Here is a 21,700-nt window from a genome sequence, read left to right as displayed (position 1 = left end):
TGTGTGTGTGTGGCGCGGCGGCTGGCCGACACTCGCCGTGTTTGTTTTGAGAGCCGCCGTGTTGTGTTTGGCCGCCGGCGAGGACATTCCTCCGAAAATATTAGAGGAAAATCACTTTGTCACGTTCAGCCGACAGATAAGAGCTGAGCAGAGAGCAGCAGCTGCGTGTGTGTGTGTGTGTGTGTGTGTGTGTGTGTGTGTGTGTGTGTGTGTCTCAGTGGGAGAATTCATTATATACACATAATTTGATTGATTTTATATGTAGCTGTCAGCGTTCTGCTCCTGTGTAAGTGTGTGTGTGTGTGTGTGTGTGTGTGTAGAGGAATGTATTGTCTATCCAACATCCAGCTCATCTCTTTCTGTGTTTTATTTGCAGAAGAAGAAGAAGAAAAGCAAGAAGAGCAGCAAGAAGAAGAAGAAGAAGAAAGAGAAGGATCTGACAGCAGACAGGTGTGTGTGTGTGTGTGTGTGTGTGTGTGTGTGTGTGTGTGTGTGTGTGTGTGTGTGTGTGTGTGTGTGTGTGAGTGTGTGTGTGTGTGTGGGATTATGGGTCCACAATTTTAATCACGCCTCATTACATCACATACTTCTTCATTACATGCTTGTTTAAAAAGACTTTTTTGTGCTTTTATGTAACTGATGCTTAAAATAAATGAATTAATAATTGATAAATGGAATTGATAAATGAGAAACTGTTTATCTTTGCTTGTTTAAAACTTTTCAAACAGAGTTATAAGTGCTTAAAATCAGGAAATGTTAAAAAAAAAGCAATAAAGGTAAATAAAACAGAACAATGAGGTAAAACCTGTCAAAATCAATGTTTTGATCCAAATAAACACAATTAATACAGAAAACACATGAATTCAAAACAGACAGCATGAATGTATTTTTTTTTTTTTAATCTCTGTAACCTGATAACATGCAGTTCAGTTTTTAGATGCTAATAACAGAAATAATTGGCATGAATCGGCATAATGAGCAAAAATTACGGATATCTGAATGTATTCATTGTGGGTGGATGGCAATGGATTGTGGGTAATTGTGCTCATAATGGCAGGGTGGCTGATTCACTCTCTCTCTCTCTCTCTCTCTCTCTCTCTCTCTCTCTCTCTCTCTCGCCCTCAGGACGATCGAGTCTCTGTATGAGGAGCTGATCCTGGAGGGCTTCATCATCCAGCCAATGAACGTCAAGCTCTCCGACTACATCGGTACACACACACACACACACACACACACACACACACACACACACACACACACACACACACTTTGACTGCTTTATTTCTACTTGTTTGCACCGTCAAAACCTGCAGGAGGTGATGTCATAGGCTGAAAGGGGCGTGTCCCATGACGACATGGTTGACGGAAGGGGGCGTGGCTTATCACGAAGGCGTAAATGTGACTCGTATAAAACACGCAGCATGTCTGAAAGCCTGCAGGCAGGTTGGTCACCCGTCTACAAGGAAGTGATTAATTTGCGGGCGTGGCAGTGGGCGTGGCCATGGGTCAAATAGGAAGTGATTAATTTGCGGGCGTGGCAGTGGGCGTGGCTTGGCACAGACAGGGTCGTGACTTGTCTTTTCCACATGGACTCGAGCTTCAACATTAACGATGTTTAAGGACACAGAAAGCATTTGGCCATATTGAGTATCGTTACTGTTACTAGTACTACTACCACTACTACTATTAGTACTACTGCTGCTGTGTACTTTTACTGCGACTGAAGGGTCCTGTGATGTAAAATAGTTTTCTGACCATTAGAAGTATTTTTTCACAGCGCCGAAGCCAAGTGAACAAAAAAAAATAAAACTGTGTTAAGAGGCTTTGTTTTGGTGTCAAGTTCATGCAGCTGCTGTCCTCTGACATCTGTACAGTCACACACACACACACACACACACACACACACACACACACACACACAGTGAGAGAGAGAGAGAGAGAGAGGTAACACACCAGCAAGAGGCGATCAGCCGTGCAAACTACTGAAGCTCTTCCTTTGATTGAAAAAACATATTTGTATATACATAAGGTGCGGTGTTGTACCGCAAATTCATTGATAATCATCAAATTTTGAATATTTTCTTCTTGAAAAGTTGAAATTTGATCCATCCACCACAGGATTAGACACTTTCTGATGAGAAAACGCGCTTAAATCAAAGAAACGAGCAGAATTCAGACCAAATTAAAACGGAAAACACAAAAATCAGGGAAAAAATAAAACAAATTTCATCAGGCCATATTATTACTACAGGTACATTAATATTTATTAGCTCTGTCAGCTGAGTGGGGTGGCGACATTTTCGGCTGTTTGTTTGTTTGTTTGTCAGCAGGACATCTCAGGAGGTTATGAATGGCTTTGGCCACAGGGGGGCGTGGCAGTGGGCGTGGCTTCACATTTAAAAAAAAAAAAAAAAGCCCGTAACTTTGGAACAGATCCACACAGCGTCACGAAACTTTGCGGAGAGGTCGGTCACGTGGCGAGGAAGCACGCTGATTGGTCCAAAGTGGGCGTGGCGGTGGGCGGGGTTAGCAGTTAGTGGACATCCAACATGTGGAATTGGGATATCTTAATAATTACATAATGTGTTTTCCTCCCAGTTACCTCACTATCTGCTATTTCTACATGATGACAGCTGCTGTGTTCCCTCCAAAACATTACATGTGCTCTCTGGAAAACATTTTTGTTAGTCAGGATTGTAAAAGTGATGATGTCATCTGAAACATGAGTTATGTAACGCCGCGTCCCGGCCGACACAACGTTGTGTTTTCATGTCACTCATCTCAATCATTTCATACGAGTCGCTGTAAAGGTTTATCACGCGTGTCTCTCTTTGGAAAGCAGCGCTCGATTTGCATATGTGATGACTGAGGCCAGCAGCCACGTGTTGGAAAGTGTGTGTGTGTGTGTTTATTAGTGTGTGTGTGTGTGTGATCACGTCATCAGTGCAGCCAGGCCAGCTGAGGCAAAGATCCCCTCCATCAGAGTTTGGGATTTATGAGTCAGCCCTCCTCCCTGTTCCCTGCGAGTCGGGGAAACCTCCCGCCGTGACGCCGCGCTAAATCACGTCCAACGGACGCACGTGTGTCGCCGCACGTATCCCACAATCCCCTGCCTGTGTCGGTCCCCGCTCTGTCTGTCCCTGTTTTCCAGCTGTGCGTCTCTCACAGCTTCACCTTTCTGCTGTCTGGTTTTATTTGTACAACAGAATATAGTAGAATAGGACTTTAAAGGTGCAATGCGTGACATTTTTAAATAGGAATACTTCACTGCCAACACCTGAGGTGATGATTAAATGGCATTTTATGAGCATCTTGTTTCCTAAATTTGATTTTTTTCCCCTTTTCTAAGGTTTCTGTGGCTAGCTTGTTGTTGCTTGTTGCTCAGGGATACTCAGGTAGTTCAGTTTTGGAAAGCGAAAGGCGGCCGGGCGCCCCTGGATACAATTATTTACATCATTACTGACTTCTTTCCTTTTAAAATTGTATATCCTCCAAACATTTCAGTCCTGCTGTAACTAACATGCTAAACATACCATGACATCAGAGAATGGCCACAATGACAATAACAATAACATTTTTCCCTTTTTGACCCACTGAAACCATGATGTGTGTGAAATTAAACCGGCAAAACGATGAGAAAATTGTCTGATAATCAGCAGAAAATACATTAAAAAAAAACAGAAAATTACCGTATAAATAAATACATACATAAATACCAGAAATGACCACAAATGTTAAAAAGAAAGAGAAAAGAAAAATCAGGGCAGTGACTGTAAAATTAGGGGAGAAAAGAAAAATATGGGTATTTGTAATGATTATGATTGTATATTTAAAATTAGAATGCATGAAAACTGCAATAAAATTCCAAAATAAGAAGGACTGAAGTGAATGTTAGATGGTTTCAGACGGTGAAATAAAACCTTAAAGGGTTAAAGGGACACCCGGGATTGCAGTTCCTTCTGCACGAATCCTTTAACACCAAATGTGGCGTCGGCACCTTCACATGCTCCAGTTTCCATCTTTGTCACTTAATGCTTCACTCTCGGCTGCTCGTCTTCCCAACGATGGCAAACCGAATCTTTGTGGAGGAAACATTGGGTCTTTTTCATTAAATAAACCCATGAAATGGACTCTTACTTTCTTGATTTGATGTATTTCCTCTCAAAGTTTGGGCCTGATAAAGTGCAGGGAAGGATCATCCACAAGCACAAACCAACACAACATCAGTGTGGGAGAGAGAGAGAGACACTTTTATTTTGAAGGAACAGGTGGATGTTTGAGGATTTGCGAAGGTTTCATTGGTTGAAAATGTAATTTACAGGTGCAGGATGATGTCGCCGTTTAAGGTGCTCCGATTCACAGGAAGTAGAGGTCATGTGAGGTCATTTCATGGGGACTTGAAAATTTTTAAAAAAATTCCTTGGAGCTCTGACAGCTGGAGGAAAAAACATGTTTGTTCTTTTAACAACCAGAATGAATGTGCTGTTAGCTTGTTAAAACGCCCTCTCTCTCTCTCTCTCTCTCTCTCTCTCTCTCTCTCTCTCTCTCTCTCTCTCTCTCTCTCTCAGGCACTTTTGCTGGATTCTGTCAGTAACGGCAAATGAACCGGCAACCTTTTTAAATTATCAGCTGTCTCCTCCTCCTCGTCATGTGTGTTTTTGAATTTTTTTTTTTCCATTTCTCCCGTCGGCGTCTCTTCCTTTTGTTTTGTTTTTCTCATCGCGTTCATATTTGTCTCGCTGCGTTCTCCGCTTTCAATGACTTTTTTTTTTTACCTGTTTTGCCCGCTCTGTTTTTATTTTTAAAGGGAACTGGGTGGTCCATTCAGATAATATTAGCGTTATTGATTCCTGAGGGGGGCATCAGCATCAGCGGAGCGACACATGTTTGTGCTTTACGGGACGGAGCGTTTCCCAGGCCTGCAGAGCTCCACGTATTCTTCACCGCCTCCCAATTTAACGCCTCGAATGTCTCCGTCTTTGTTTGACTCTTTGCTTTTCTCCGCGTTTATTTCCCTCCCTCCATGTCTTCCCCCCCTCTTCCCTCTGACACACAGCTGCCCCGTGCTGTGTGTGTGTAACTTTTACTGTTTCATGCTAACCAGCAGCTGTACTACATTTGTCACAACAGTGGAAATTGATTCAGACCATAATTCAAGGCTGTTTCAATGAAAATGGTACACAGACAGTGCGCAGTTCACACACACACACACACACACACACAGAGAGAGAGAGAAGCAGTTTTGGCCGCCAGTGTCTCCTCGGCTTTGATTTACTGCGCTGCACCTTGATGCCGGAGGCTTGTCGCTAATTAGACCCAATCGATCTCTCGGGTTCATTAGCAGAAATCGTTGCTGATGTGATTTATGCTGCAGGCTTTCTGGAGCTCTGCTGAGGCTCCGCACAGCTGAGGCTAATGATCCCCCCCCCCCCGTCCCGGCGCTGCGTTTAGCCTTTATTTATCCTGGGAAGAGCCGGCGGAGCGTGCAGGCAGCCTCTCGTTGTCGTCAGCCGCCGCCGCTTCACGTTACCTCAGCTCACAGATCAGCCCTGTGAAGACAAACAGCAGCAACACACCGGCCCTTTACAGGCATCACATCTCCTGCTTCACCTGCTCTGTCTGTGTGTGTGTGTGTGTGTGGGATTTATTGTCCAGCATATATTACAAATAAAATGCATTATTATTATTATTAAGAGATGGTGTAGCAGTTGCAGTAATGGTGGTGGTAGCAGCAGCAAAAATAGTAGATAACAGTAGTAGTATTCCAAGTTGCAGTAGTACTAGTAGTAGTAGTGGTAGCAGCAGTAATAGTGGGCGAGTAATAGTGTTAATAGTAGTTATAGTGGTAGTAGTATTACGAGTGGTATTAGCAGTAGTAGTAGTAGTAGTAGCAGCTATAGTAATTGTAGTAGCAGTAACAAAAACAGTAGGCTAGTAATAGTAGTGGTTGTAGTAGTAATAGTACTATGTTTGGTGGTAGTAATCAATGCACCATAAGTAGTAGTAGTACTAAATGTGGGCCAGAAGTGATGGTAGTAGTCGTAGCAGCACAAATATTAGGCTTGTAGTAGCAGTAGCAGTAGTAATAGTAGTTGTAGCTGCAAAAATAGGCTAGTAATAGTAGTTTTAGTATTATGAGTAGCAGCAGTAGTAGTAATAGTAGCAGCAGCAAAAATAGTAGGCCAGTTACAGTAGTAGTATTATTAGTAGTAGTACGAGTAGTAGGGAAAGTTGCAGCAGTAGTAGTTGCAGCAAAAATAGTGGGCTAGTAATAATAATAGTAGTTGTATGGAGCTCATCTAGTTATCCATAATGAGAAGATAAAGCAGGTACTCTCATATAAATATTTGGGTGTAGTTTTTGACAATCTGCTTCCCTGGAAAAACCACACTGAATCTGTCAGCAAGAAGACAAAACAAAAAGTTTATTTTCTCCGCCGCCTCCGGTCTTTTGGAGCGAGTAAACAGATTCTTCTTTGGTTTTTTACTTCCATTATTATGAGTTTTACAATATTGCAATACAACAGGGCACAAGTGTTTGTCTGTTAAGTTAAAATCAAAACTGCTCCATCAAATTAAAATTTGCTCTGAGATTGTGGGTCAGCCACTTGTGGAACTTTGAGTCAGCCTACCACAATAATATGTTGAGGCTGGTTAACACCATTGTTTCGAACCCCAACCACGTCTTGAACAGTGAATATCAATTGTTACCATCAAACCAAAGATGCAGAGTCCCACAATTTCATAAGGTTAGACTGAAGCACTCTTTTGTGCATCAGTCAATCCTAAAATTAAACACAGAGCTTAATCCCTGATCAAATGCACGTTGAAGGATTATTGTCTTTGGTCATTATGTGATGTTCTTTTTGTATAATGCCATGTAATTGCTCTGTTTGTATAATGTCACGTTAAATGTTTGTAAATGGAGCTACCAAAGTGCAAGACAAATTTCAAACTAGTCTGACAATAAAGTGAAGTGAAGCAGGAGTAATAGTGGTAGCAGAAAAATTAGTAGGCTGTAGTATTACGAGTACTAGTAGTAGTAGTAATAGTAGTTGTAGCTAGGGTTGGGACCCGTTTGGATTTTAACGATTCCGATTCCTAAACGATTCCCTCTTAACGATTCCGGTTCCTACCGGTTCGGATAACGGTTCCAAATATATACATTTTTGTATTTTTTTTATGACACCATTATACTTAAAATAAACAAGTAATAAGTAGTGTTAGTAATGTAGTGTTAGTGTATGTTTATGAGTTGTAGAACATAACAAATTATCTTGAAGGAGTAGATGTTTACCAGTAAGCGTGACTCCAATAATTTAACAATATGTTAAATTATTATTTGTTTAAATTACTTAAAAAACAGACCTAACTATTCAGCTACCAATGAATGAGCAGGAGTATGCCTGTGATAACATAGATTGAATATGAAAAATAAGCCGAAGTGATACCTCTTCTCTGCATAGACAAGCAAAGCCAGTGTGCTGCTGTTAGCCAGTGAAAACAGAGCGAAGTGACAACTCTCGCTTTGTTACACAATCTATGTCAGTGCGCTGCTGTAGCTGGAGAGTTTCTTTGCCTGTTGGACTCGTACAGTGCCGGTGCAGGTGTTTTTCTAATTCCACGATTCCATGTTCGCAGAAATCATAGGGCCCTAGTTAAGTTCTGGCTTCGACATTGTTTGGTCACGCTGCAGGGCTGCACTCCTCCTGCCTCGCTTGATAATGACGGTCCGACATTCTTCATAGCAGTGCAGTGGGGCGTATCCACCCCGGGCCGCTCAGTCTTGTAGGTGACGTGACGTCACCACAGTCGCTTCAGTGCACACAACTGAGCAAAATGAATGCAGATGAGAAATTCCAGGAACCATTATGGGAACCGGTTTTGCAAAAATGATGGATCCGGCTCCATTTCTTCAATTTTGGAACCAGTTCTGAAAAAGAACCGGTTCCGGTTCCCAACCCTAGTTGTAGCAGCAGTAATAGTACCAGCAAACATTGTTGGCTAGTAAGTGTAGTAATAATATTGGTAGTAGACGTAGTAGCAGTAGTACTATGATTAGTGGTAATAGTCATAGGACTATAAATAGTAGTGAGACGATAAGTAATTCTTGTAGTAGTAGAGGCATAGGGCTATAAGTAGTAGTATTACATGTGGGCCATAAAACTGAGACTTCAACTCAAAAGACAAAGTTTGCACTGAACATCACTGATAGCATTTATTGATCTGATAATAATAATAATATTAATGATTAATAATTAAAAATATTTAACCTCAAGTCGTGAACTTTGACCTACAAAAGACACAGAAACGAGGTTTCTGTGTTTTCAGGTGGGACGACAGACACACACACACACACACACACACACACACACAGGATCCACCCAGTACAACCACACACCCTGCACCCAGCCCCAGCAGCCAGCACAGCCGCTGCTTGCTGCCTTGCTCCAGGGCACCTCGTCTGGGCTGATCACATTTTCTGCAGCGTGATTCAAGCTGCTGAGCCTCGCCGCCCTTCAACATCAAGCCGCACCCTCATTAGTTTTATGAGGAACACTTTCCAGGCCCTTTGGCTCTCGAGAAAATGAATAAGGTTTTAACAGGCTGCAGTGTGTGGAGGCTTGTTCTTCATCACCTCAACATCATCATCATCATCATCATCATCAGGGCGATGAGATAATAAAAAGCTGCCTTATATGGCTGCAAGAGGATCGCAGTGAAGTCATCCTGTCTGCTCTGTGTGTGTGTGTGTATCTTCAGCATCATGACTGCATGTTGAGCTGTACGTGTGTGTGTGTGTCAGTCTGTCTGCTCATAGAAAACACAATAGCATTTTTAACGACGCCTGGAGGTGGTGAGGTAATTGGGTCGTTGCTGCAGCCGACGGTGGAAACGAAACCCCACGACGTTTTAATTAGAGAGCTGTGAAGAAGAAATGTTGCGGGGTGTAAACGACATCAAAATAACAACAAAATAACAACAGTGGTAGCAGAGCAGCTTACTGTTTCACAAGCCACGGTGACATGGACGATACGTCTTAAACCCGAGATTCCAGCTTCACCGTTTCCATGGAGACTAATTAAAGTGATCTGATAGGATGTGCGTTTCCACACCACAAAGCTTTCTGACATGCGCAAAGTGTCTCCACCTGCTGGGAAGAGTCTAATCTGTTGGGAATATAAATATAATCCAGGCTAAATCATGTTGTCCGGTGGTGGCACCCCCATCAGGTCGTCCATCAGACTGTAGAAATGAAACCTTTGCTGGCTGGTTTGGGCTTTTATTCTTGTAACAGGAAGCCTTCAGACTTCTCCAGCAGCTTTTTGACTTGCTTGATGGTTCGGTGGATTCAGGCTTCATTCGTCTTTTTGAACAACTTGTTTGAACGACTTGTGGTTTCCAGCCTTTCGACCACGGAGCAGTTCAACAATCCTTTAAAAATTCAATAGTTGTTATCAGACAGACCGATTGTGTTTCTGTCCCTCCTGGAAACTCGTCTCGTCACCTCATGTTCCCCCACGTGGGGCAAACGAGCATAAAGAACAGATTTATTCCATCAGATTAAGAGTTTACATGGTAATTAGGCACTAATATTTTCCTATTGAACAGATTATTAAAGGTTTACACCGCCCAGCTCAACCTGATTGGATAAATCATGTCTCACTAAGAAAAATGCTATTTCTGTTGGAAATTTACATTTTAATGAATAAAAAGAATCAAGGGCATAATCAGGGGGTCCTTTGCACATTTGTAAGGTTCTTTTATAGGTTTATTTTTAATTTGTATTAATTTAATGATTATATGTTGGCCCGTGGCCTACAAAACCAGTTGTCCTCGGATAGGAGGTAATCATTTCAACTTGATTAAAACAACAAAAAGTAATAATTTCATTGAATAAAATATTTACCACATGAAAGAGTACATCATACTATGTATTAAAAACTACAAATGATGGGTTTTGAACAATATTTACTATTATTTTGTGGTTGCTCAAAATGTGTCCCAGATATTCGTCACCACCGTCAGATATATATTTAAAAAATAATAATAAAAAAACTACAAGGTCAATTACATTCCTGAGGAGCCCTTTTCAAACCTTCAGCTCTCCTGCATGCTTCAAGACCGCTCAGGCTCCTTCTTCATATTTTTGGACACTGCTACTGTCACAACCATAACATGTCAACACCGTCACTTTTGTATAAAAAATATTAAATTAGATTATGGAATAAATGTATACTTTTTAAGAAGAGGTCTGATGCAGGTAGCAACAGGGCGAAAACAAGCTGGCTAATGTGAACAACTCATGCTGATCATGTGAAAGAGCAGGTTTTTGTCACCACCGTCAGACGTCACCACCGTCAGGTTTTCTGTGTGACGGTGATGACTGAAGTCTGAAAAATGCTTATAACAGAGCTCAGGATTGTTATTTTTTGTACCAAATAGTTAAATAAAGTTGTTAAGCAAGAAGCCATTGACTTGAGTGGTATAAATTTTGGAAATGTATGTATTAATGAGGCCACTGTCACCACCGTCAGATTAATGTCACCACCGTCAGAGGCAGTTATATTGGTTTTAAATGAATATGCTTACAATATGTTTATTTGGTGCTGTTGAGTTATTAAAGTAATAGTCTCTTTTAATACAAAAATATGTTTTTCAAATAAAAAAAAAAAACATTACGGTGACGGTGTTGACAAAAACAAAGTAGCCTAATAACTGGGAAAACGCCTATTTTATGAAAAAAATGCAAAATGAGGAGATTGCATCGGTACATTACTGATTTTGTAATTTAACTCACTTTTTTTTTTTCAAAATTAAAACCTGTTTTATCCAAATTCCCAAGAATCAGTGATATATAGATATATAACTTGCACATGTCCATTTTCCCATGGTAAAATAGACAGTGTGTGTGGTACAAAGAGATATGTGGTGTGTTCAGAGTCACACAGGAAGAAACAGACAGCAGACAGAAATGTTCGCTCTGCTCTTGACAGCTGTGGTTTTCAAAGTGGGGTCCTGCGAACCCCAGGGGTCCGTGAGAAACTTCCTGGAGGTCCTCAGCGAAATCAGGAACAAGTTAAATTCACTGTAATTTAATTTACATCAAAGCAGTACAATACCAAAAATAAATAGATGAAATGTAGGAGAGATTATTTTAACATTATGTTTTAATCTGGCCACTTTGAATCGATTTGTCGCCGTTCAGATATGACGTCGCTGAATTAAGTGCTCAACACAAACCAAAGTGTCTCTTCCTGTCGGGCTCCCGCGAGCAAAATCACTTCAAGAGGAGATCTGGATGGATGACATGACACTGACATCTCTGACAGCCAATCAGAAATCAGCAACTCAGGCTAGCCAATCATACAGGGCGAATCCATAGATCAATACATAGACACAGTACATACACAATAGAAAAATAGTACAAAAAAATCTAGATAACTGCTGGGCACTGGAGTGAAAAAAAGGAGAGGAGAGAGTTACAAAAGCGGTTTAATACCAAATTCTTCTTTAAAGGGTTATTTCAGAGTTTTTGAAGTGTGATGGTGTGAGTAGGAGATGGTTGAGAAAGGCAGTTCCAAAGGCAAGCGTCGGAAATTTTCTAAATATAGCGCGCACTGAAACTGATATTGATTTTCTTTACTTTTTTATTTATTTATTTATTTATTTATTTTTTAGGTGAGCCTTTTTTTTGGTGGCTAAAATACAATTTGCCTCTGCCCACATCCACAGCAGGTTCTCCAAACTGGGGGCTCTCATACAACCCCACTTCAAAAAATACGAAATAAACCTTTAAGCCACTTGGGGGCGTGATTTTGAGGAGATAGATCCAGAAGGTTTCACGTTGGAAAAAGTCAAAAATGAGAATAAGAAACACGAAAATCAATAGATAGCAGAGTTTTTTGTTTCTTTCTGTAATGACACCAGAAGGTTTTTCTGCTGCGTTCAAGAGCTGCCGCAAAGTCGGGAATTCTGGCTTGCTGCTACAAAGGCGCCAGTCAAACAGGCTCCTCAGTTTGGGAGACTCGTGCAGGATTCCTCAGCCTGGAGTGCAGCTTTACTTTAATGTGTTTCTAACTCTCCGAATACGCTTCAGTTCCGTTTTCAGCGTGGCATCGTCTTCATGCACATCTATCAAAACAAAAAGCTTTAACGTCCAGATTTGAACTGCACTCTTGCACTTGCACTCACATTCCATGCGTGCTGCAGCGCTGACGCTCTGCGACGTGTTCGACACAAATGAGCTGCAGCACGAGGCCAGAGGAAAACCTCAGGGCCGCCCGCGTCTCCCCTCCGGGTTTTCCCGAGCCGGAATGCACTGAGGATGTAATTACGCCCCGCCAGCCGGGAATTTCCATCTTTTCCGACTTTGCATACAGCGCAGCATGACTTCACTCGACACCGTGTCACCAAATAAATTTCATTGTTTGACACTGAACCCCTGTGTGTGTGTGTGTGTGTGTGTGTGTGTGTCTCCCTCCTGCAGGTGAGTACAGCTACCTGGGCACCACCCTGCGCCAGGCCGACATCGAGCCCATGCCCTCTCTGTCCGACGTCCGCCAGCTCATCGCCCTCCACGGCGTCCTGCCCCTGGGTGAGTGACAGCCCGCCGCACAGTTAGGGCCTCTGATGACTGTTTTCACTTCTAATCCATCGCTTTTTTATTTGTTTGTTTCATTAATCAGTTAATCGTTTTATATATAAAGTGTCCACATGACACCAAACATACTGTTCACCAACACACTAATGACAAAGCCTCATGGGAAGTCAGCAGAGCCAAGTGACGTCTTCAAATTCCTCCAAAAAAAAAACAAAGTATTAACGTGATAAAGACACGAACAGAGAGTCTCAGCATGTTAGTGACCTTAGAGGAGCTGGGATCAGCTGGTTTACTTGAGAAATGACTGATAAGATTCAGTTATTGATCAATGACCAGATCATTTCAACACTAAAATAAACACTTAGGGTTTGAGAGGAGTTAATCTGAGTATTTCCAAACCACTTGGAAAAAAGGAAACCTCGGCTCTTTTCATTTATTTGCAGCGCTTCAGAATCTTTAAACCTGCGCACTGAAAACAAGCGACGGCACGTAACTTAAAGGAATGTTGCAATGTTTTGGGTGAAATCCACCTTTTCCCGACCTCCCCAGACTGAGAGCAGATGTTGGACACCATTCTCTCCTCTGTATGTCCAGTGGTTCAGTTCTTATAGGTAGTGTTTCATGTTAGCTTAGCATAAAGACTTGAAGTCTATGGGAGTTGTTAGCCTGGCTCTGTCACAGTGAAAAAATAAACCTTACAGCAGCTCTGTCTGATTCACACAGAGGATCATGTGGATTTGAAGTACATGTTGTGTGCTTCACGTTGGAGGATTCCTTTAAGTTGACTCGACCAGCAAATGTCTCACATTTTTTCTCGGTGAAGGATGAATTTTCCTCCGACTGAATCATTTCTGCTCTGCACACAGCCTTCGTTATCAAAACCATCCCAGCACTCTGGGTGAAGGAGCCTTTTTTCTCCTGGCAAAAGACTATCAGTTTTTGAATATGGAAGGAAATCCACCTCCTGAACTGGGCGAATTAACCGTGAATTGACTCTTGTGTCGGTGCCAACCAAACCCACTGGAGCTCATACAGAAACAGCACCGGCCTGCCGCTGACGCCCGGGTCACGCCGGGGTTAAAGGGCCACGTTTGGCACCGAGAGCCCCCGCTGACAAAAAGCAGAAACCTTAGAGTCGCACACAGGGCATTAATATTTCATCCACGGTGTGTTTGTACGTGTGTGTGTGTGTGTGAAATCATTTAAACTGTGTGTGACCTCGGCGTTGCTCAAGCCGAGGCGCGGCCGCTCCGTCACACACTCTCTGGGTCTCGCTGCTGCTGCCGAGCCGAGAGGAGGCTCTGACTAAAAACGAAAGTGAAAGGTTTCACTCCAGAACCCGGGGCGCTGGATCCACTTTGGAAAAACTGTTGCTGCTGCCCAAAAGCCATCAGTCAGTGTTTCCGAAAGCACAGATGCTTCCACCCTCGGTGTTTGTGCGCAAAAGACATAAAAATGAGTCAGAATTTTAACCAGAACTGCAGAGTGTCCTTCACGTTTCATGCCAGCAAACACATCGTGTGGTGGTTTGTGCTTTTCCATGTGCTCGATCTGAATTATCGCTCCTGGTTCAGAGCTGAAGCCCTTCCTCCGGTCTTAAGAGCCCTCCTCACTTAAAGACAATGCTAAAGCACTTCTTTAATTGTCACTGCCAGGCAGAAGTCATTAAGGTCTTCCATTTGTTCCCTCCATCCATCTTCCACCCTGAAACAAACAGATTAGTCATTTTGGCGGGGCTCTCGTGAAATTGAAGGGTCATTATTCATCCGAGGCACGGAGATGCTCCCTCTGTAGCTGATTATATTCTTTCTATTTTATCTTTATTTTTATTTTATTTTATTTTATTTTATTTTATTTTATTTTATTTTATTTTATTTTATTTTATTATTACTATCGTTATTATTATTTTTATTTTTATTTTTATTTTTATTTTTTACTTGCACAGTACTGGAGTTGTTGCAATTACATTTCACTGCTGCTGTACCTGTACATTCATGCATGTGACGAATAAATCTTGAATCTTGAATCTTGATATCAACAAAACTCTGCCCAAAATAATAATAATAATGATGAAAAAAGAAATGAATACATAAATATTTAAAGGTGCGCCATGCAAAACTGAGGGTTGAATAAAGTGAGACTCAGCTGACGAGAACAAGGCGAGTCAGACGGACTTTCATGTTTTATTCCGGGGGTTTGTTTTGTCAGCTGAGTCCAAACAGTCCTCATCACTGGGCGCTGTTGAGTGATGAGAACCATGTAGCCTCAGTCATCAAATCTCATGTTTATTCCAGTTCTGTTTTTTGTTTTTTTGTATCTGTTGAATCGAAAACGCCTGACGATGACAAACATGTCGACTCAACCATCAAATTCCAGGTTTGTTTCACTTTTGTTGTCGTTACGGTTGTTTTGTTTTTTTTGCTTCCATGCAGTTGTGCAATCTGCAGCTTTAAAATGAAAACTTCAGCGTTTTTAATTGAAGCAAATCATGAAACCAAGTCTTGAGGTGCACTAGCACACCGGTCGGGTTTCCGGTCCAGATCCGGTTGTAACTTTGGACTTTTCATGTCAATGTTGAGTCTTCAGGACGTTTGGCTTGTAGAAGCTCCAACTAGATGTTTGTCCGCTTAGTTGTCATTGATTTCCGCAAACCGGACCAGCATTTGCACTGTTAAATTATTGTTTATTGTTTATTTCTGCTTCTTCATGTTGCATTAATGAAGGCAGTCCGGTTGTTTCAGTGTTTTGTACGGAGAGAGAAGGGGAACCGGGAGGGTGGGAGAGTTTTTGTGGTTTTGATTTGAGGTCAGAAAAGATCCATGTGGCTCCAGAGACAACCGCTAAACCATCTCTGCATGTTTTCTAAGCTTTGGTGCTCATCAAACACGAGGCCAAGTCTTTTTTTTTTTTTTTTTTTTTTTTTTTATTGTCTGAATTTGAATTTTATGAGTGGAGTTTTTCTGACTCTTCCCGTCTTCTGCCCGAAAACAGTTCTCTGTTATCTTAGAAACCGTCAAAGCAGCCGAATTTGGCAGTCGAGGTTTGAAATCTCACCCACTTCTCGGGACATAAAATTGAAACCAACTGACCAGATGATGGTACTATCATTTTACTTTTTGGCCGGTAACCTCGCAACAGTAAATCTTTGCAACAAAAGTGGTTTGTTGGTTCTTTTTTGGTTCATAATTTGTCCATTTGAGTCCATCTGGCGTATTAGTGTCCATTTGCACAAACAATTTTTTATTTGTTCCTTTTCTCTTCAGATTATTTTTCAGGCATTCCTGCTGCACTAGATAGTCCACAGCGGTTTATATCTGGAAAAGTATGGAGGTCAAAACCAGAGAAACTGACAGCCTCTCAGTTTATTTAGAAGACGACAGGAATAGAAACCTAAAACATGAAGCCTGGAGAACAGTTGCATCCATTTTGGGGATGTTAGTCAGTTTTTCTGTTTATTTTTGATTAATGCTCCTTATGGTAACTCCTCAGAACAAATTTGGAAAGGCAATACCAAAGCACTGAAGAATAAATGCTTGGTATAAATACATCGTTTATTTCACTTGGTGCACGAGACAGAAATGTAATCAGAAACCCAGAAACATGTCAGCTCTTTGACTCACTCCAGCACACACACACACACACACACACAAACCACCCACTAAAAAGAAGACATCCATCTGCACCTCATACAGCACGAAGTGAGTGTGTGTGTGTGTGTGTGTGTGTGTGTGTGTGTGTGTGAGACTGCATGCCCATAAAAAACAGAGTCAGCGTAAAAATCAACACAATCTGTTTCTAGAAGTCCCCACCCATCAGAGTTAATTCAACATGTCTCAGTGGATTTAAACAGCCGTCACATGACCTCAACCCTCCAATCAGCATCCAGCAGCTCCAAGAGGCCGTCACCCAAAAATCAGCACCTCTTAATACTGCAGTGTGCATGAGTTTTCCACTGACCACGGCTGCAATTTGGCATAAAAACCCATTTCCACCATCTGACGTGTGTGTGTGTGTGTGTGTGTGTGTGTGTGTGTGTGTGTGTGAGAGCAGCCAGGTGTGTTCATGGGAAAACACAGAGGACATGCACGTAAAGCTGCACTGCAGATTGAGAAGCCGTCCTGGGCCGATCAGGATTTGTAGACACATTGTCAGTTTGTTTTAACTTCTTGGCCGTGCCGGATGGGTGGAGTCAGGGCCACGCCGTGTGTCAGCAGGTTCACATCATTTGAGGAAAGTGTTTGAAAGTCCACTTCAGTTGTAGGCACGCTGGGAAAGCATGACGATCTTATTTAATATGCCAAAGATATGCCAAAGATACATGGGAGTGATTAGTTTATTATAGGCAGCTGTATAGATAATGACTCAGCATTAAATTGAATGTAATTTTATGACATTTATCTCATGATTATATTGCAGAAAAAGCTTATCTGTGCACTTTCACTCGCAGAGAAACCTTCCTTCTTACCTGGATTATGACAGCGATCTGCCACAGGGAATGGCAGCTGGCACACTGTTTGGTTTGTTGCAGTTACAAACCTGCCAAAACACACCCGTGATTAATTAAGAGACTCAGTGCAGGCCTTTTGAACCCGGCGCCCGGAGCAGCCAGCCTTTTTTTTCCAGCATTAAAATAATAAAAATGAACTTGGATGCACCCTAAATGCACCTTCACCAGCCTCTGCAGACTGTGCGCTTAGTCTTCCTGAGTCTGACCAGCGACTAAAAAAACCCAAAGTATTGATTTTATTTATGATCTTAGTGAAGCTGGAATCAGTAACTTTTACTTGATAAATGACTAAAACCATTAGTGGATTACTGGCGGATCATTTCAGTAGTAAAGCTCTGATGGAGCTGCAGGCTGGCAGGAGACAGCAGAGAGCATCCAAACCACTTGGAAAAAGGAAACCAAGGCCCATTTCCTTTACAGGCAGAGGCTCACAGTCCTGAAGTGAGAGAGGCTCGGCTTCCTCTTTCTCAAATGGTTTGGAGCCAGTATCCGACTCGGCTCTGGCGTCCGAGTGGAAGCCAGTGGAACATGTGTCCAGATGCAGCGAGGAGGACGTGCCGCCTGCCTCTCCACCTGCTGCTGCGCATTCACACCGGCTCTTTTCTCAGATAATCCACAATAAGACATTGTTTTTGTTTTTCCCGGAACCTCCCCCTGTTTCTCACCGAAAGCTGGCACGAGTTCAAAGACGTGCGCCGCTGTCTTTGTGTTGTTATTGGTCCCACGTGGGTCACACTCTCAATATTGTCCTATAGAGGATATTATCCCTATATTTACACACTAACAGGAGAAACGCACTGGAAGTGATCAAAATGGAAGGAAACATCAGTGTTAAGACTTCCCTCGGGGTGTGTGTGTGTACATGCACGCTGTCATTCCCACATTATTCATGAAATTCAGTTTAGATAAGATAAGCTTGATTTTCTGCAGTGCAGGTCATTTGCAGCAGAAAAGAAAAATAATAGAAAAATTAAAAACACAACATCATCACACTGCTGCAGAAGTCGTCAAATGTGAGAAACGGCTCTGTCTGGGTTGACTGGTGACGGATTCAGAGGGTTATAAATGTTAATGGTCTGCAGATTTACAAATTTAGAAAAGACTTTTTTCTTTCCTCCGTTCTCAGGCACGACCGGACCGATTCCTTTGCCAGGAAATGTGCAGCAGCTCCACATTTCCGCCTGCAGCCTCGCTGCTCCCCTCCGCTCTGACAGAAACCCTCCATCATCACTGCTGGAGGAGGTTGCAGTCACTTTGCCATTGACAGCGCTGCCCCCTACTGGCTGCTTTTGTCATGGAAACTAGAGATTAATTATCCCCAAACCCATGCAGTCATTTGTTAGATTACAAGCTCCTCGTTGCTAAGTCAGGGATGCAGGATCACATGCATTCAGTCTGATTATAGAAGGATCAGAAAATGCTGAATTGCATGACGTGTCCATCTTACATCAGCTAGTCTTGCTATTATTCATGCTAATATCTGTTTTTATTTTCTCAAAACAAGTGAAGAATTCTCCCAGCGCGTTGATGATTTCTCACTTTTCCAAAAGCAAGAGGCATTATCTTAAAATCCTGCATGCCAGAGCACTCCACGGTTAATGAAAACTAATGAAATAATGGAATGTTGGTGTGAAAAAGCATTTTGTCTACTGAAATTAAAAATGAAAATGAGGCTTTTCAAAAAAAAAAAAAAAGATAACCCGCTAAAAGTGTGTTGTATGGTTAGAAAACGTCTTTAGTTTTCGTCCTTGCCATTTGATTTCATACATAAGCCTAGTGAAGTATTCTGGGTGGATATGAACTCTCTCTTTGTTGTCTTTTGTGGATGGTTGTTCATCTGTAGCTGAATACATTTTTGAAGTGGTATGATGTTTTGTTGAGTTTTTGTTAAACAATAGGCTGCTTTTCACACCATTTGAATCTCGCAAATACCCCATTTTACAAAAAAGACTAAAACTATCATTAAGACAATTAAAACTCAGCATTTTCCCCCTAAAAAATAAAACTAAACTGTTACAAAGCCACTTTAAAAACGGAAACTGAAAACAAACATTCAAAACAAAATGAAAAATGCAAAACTGTATAACAGCCTTGCGTCTGTCCAGTCGTCCAGACGTCTGGCACTGAGGTGACTGGTTTCCGACGCTGCTGCTCAGACGCTGGAGAAAACTGTCAGACGTCTGATCTCAGGATAAGCAGAACAATTCATTCACTTGGTACAGTGGAACATGCAGCTCTGGAAACTGTGAACATGTACAGGGGATTGTTGTTGTTTTTTGTTACCCTTTAAGAGCGAGAGGGGAGAAAGCCGTCGGATAACGCTGCTCAGTACCACGTCAGTTTGGTTTGGCTGAAGGTCAGAAGAAGGGCTGACAGGTCAGAGTGTTTGGGCCCAGAAATACAGAGGACATGCAGTTTGTAGTTTGTAGACTGTTGCAATATTGTTTAGAATGCTTTAATATTTAATAAGACACAATAACCTGCATTTTTTAAATTATATTAAAGCTTTTGAGTAGTTTCCACTGGCCACTACAGAAATATCCATTTTAACAAATCATTTAGTGTCAAATTTTGTGTTGAAATTAGTTATTTTATTTTTATTTATTTTTCAATTTTTATTTTATTTATTTTATATTTTATTTTGTTTATAGCAAATTGTTTGTATAATTTTGCTGTATTTTTCATTTTTTTAATGAAAAATTAAATTAAATTTAAAAAATTAAATTTTATTCTATTTTATTTTTGTGGCAATTTTATGGTAAATTTCTTATTTTTATACCCAAAAATCTGTGCAGTTTTGTGATAAGTTGGTCAATTTCTTGCAATTTAATTTTAAATATAGTCTGATTTTTTTTTTTTTCCCCCTGAAAGAAATCAAGTGAATTCGCTCAGGTTTTTAAATATAGTCTGATTTTTTAGAACAAAGAACAAATCTGCCAGTGGGATGAAAAGTGTAAATAAGAAGAAAATGACTCTTGATTGAAGAAAATTCTGGAAACAAGTGGGATCTCATCTCATCCCACTGGTGGATTTTTTTTTTTTTTTTTTTTTTTTACCTTGCTGGAAGAAAAACAAGATTTGGAGGCTGAAGGTGAGACTGAATGACCTGAGACGCAGATTTCAGTTTCATGTTGAGAGTGAAAGAGGCTTCACATCCTCCCACTGCTCTCTCACACGCTCCCCCCAGTGGGTCCAACTTTAAACTTTAATGTGGCCACAGCCTCTGCCAGCTATTGTGTCCTTTAAGGGCCTCCACGCCGGGGGGAAGGCCCCGCCCCGCTCTGCCTCCCCCGGGGCCCGAGAGGCTCGCCGGGCAGAGGGCTCACACCTGCTCCGGCTGGCCGCGGCTCGGGAGGTGGAGGCGGGCGGCCCGCTGACCGGACGGCCCGCGCTCTCACGCTCTGTTCCCTGGCGGCCGTCCAACATGTTCCCCTTAATCTGAGCCGAGATCAGAGACACAATGTGGCTCGGCCGGGCCAAAGGTCACCAGCTATTGTGTCTCCGTGACAAGAATCAAAGCTGCTCGTTAGGATGTGAGCGCTGTTTTGCTGCAGTAAAGTCTCGACAAGTCTGGGAGCTGCTGTCAGCTTACCTGATGTGTGAGGTGAGGATCGGTACCAGAGGTCATAGCTGTGCCTCTGAAGGTGCTGTTTTTACTCTGTGGCTTGAAAAATTATAAAAACTAAATCTTAGGAGTCATTTTATGCATCTTGGGCATGGAATGAGGTGCGAAACATCATTACCTGCGACATATGTTTTCAGGTTTGATTTATTAAAAGGCAGCTCAGCCCTGATTTAAAGGAGGTGAAGGTTGCAGCCATCCTGCAGGTCTCTGGGAGTTTGGACCTGAAAGCTGCCTCTGCATGTTTAGTTTGGACTCAGGGACAGAAAGCAGACGCGTCCCAGATGATCTGAGAGGTCTGGATGGTTCATGACGGGGGAAAAGATCAGAAATGTGTTTTGGCTCCAAACCATGCAGCGCTTTATAAACCAAGAGCCGTGTTTTAAAGCCAAGTCTCTGACAGACAGGAAGCCGCTGTGAAGACCTCAGAGCTGCACTGATCCACCTTTGGTCTGTGTGAGGACTCCAGAATGGACTAAAATCGATTTTTTTAGAGACACCCGTGAAGACACCAGATAACCTCTAACCCAGTGGCTCTCAAACTGCTCTCAGTAATGTACTCCCTGTAAAGTGTTTTTTTTTTTTCAGCCAAGCTCCTCCTGACCAGTGCAAAAATAAAATCGGTAAAAAAAAAAAAAAAATCCTCCTTAAATTAAAAGGTGCAGTCCAGCTCCATCAGTTTCTAAAACAACAACCTGATGCTGAGCAGATTCTCTTGTTTCTGTTTCTGCTTCTTCTTCTCTTCTTCCTCCTTGTTTCCAGCTGTATCACTGCTACGTTTCAGCCACTGATCCACTTTCTGGATTTTTTTTTTTTTTTTTTGTCTTGTCTTTCTGGTTGTAGTGAACAAACGTCCTCGCTCGAGATTTAAAGCACAAACACACACATCTGACACCTTCAGGAAGGGAAACTGAAGATAAAATATGCTTTATTAGTGGGCAAGCTGGCAGCTTTCGGTTTAGGCCCAC

At 42.0% G+C, this 21,700-nt stretch overlaps 1 protein-coding gene across 2 annotated transcripts in view; it reads left to right on the top strand.

The window, feature by feature from the left end:
• drc11 (dynein regulatory complex subunit 11) overlaps positions 1–21,700 on the top strand; it is an 84,793-nt gene that overhangs the window by 54,841 nt on the left and 8,252 nt on the right. Inside the window, exons 12-14 of one of the 2 annotated variants that reach the window (XM_030074764.1) lie at positions 380–450; positions 1,126–1,208; positions 12,490–12,597. In XM_030074764.1, the coding sequence (XP_029930624.1) occupies positions 380–450; positions 1,126–1,208; positions 12,490–12,597 (262 nt within the window). Of the gene's footprint in view, positions 1–376; positions 451–1,125; positions 1,209–12,489; positions 12,598–21,700 lie in introns of both variants that reach the window. The other variant, XM_030074759.1, reaches the window with a different exon arrangement.

Source organism: Myripristis murdjan, chromosome 2 (assembly GCF_902150065.1).
Source record: "Myripristis murdjan chromosome 2, fMyrMur1.1, whole genome shotgun sequence".
Lineage (NCBI taxonomy): Eukaryota > Metazoa > Chordata > Actinopteri > Holocentriformes > Holocentridae > Myripristis > Myripristis murdjan.
Note: the sequence above shows the minus strand (reverse complement) of the source record. Positions and strands in the feature narration are given on the sequence as shown.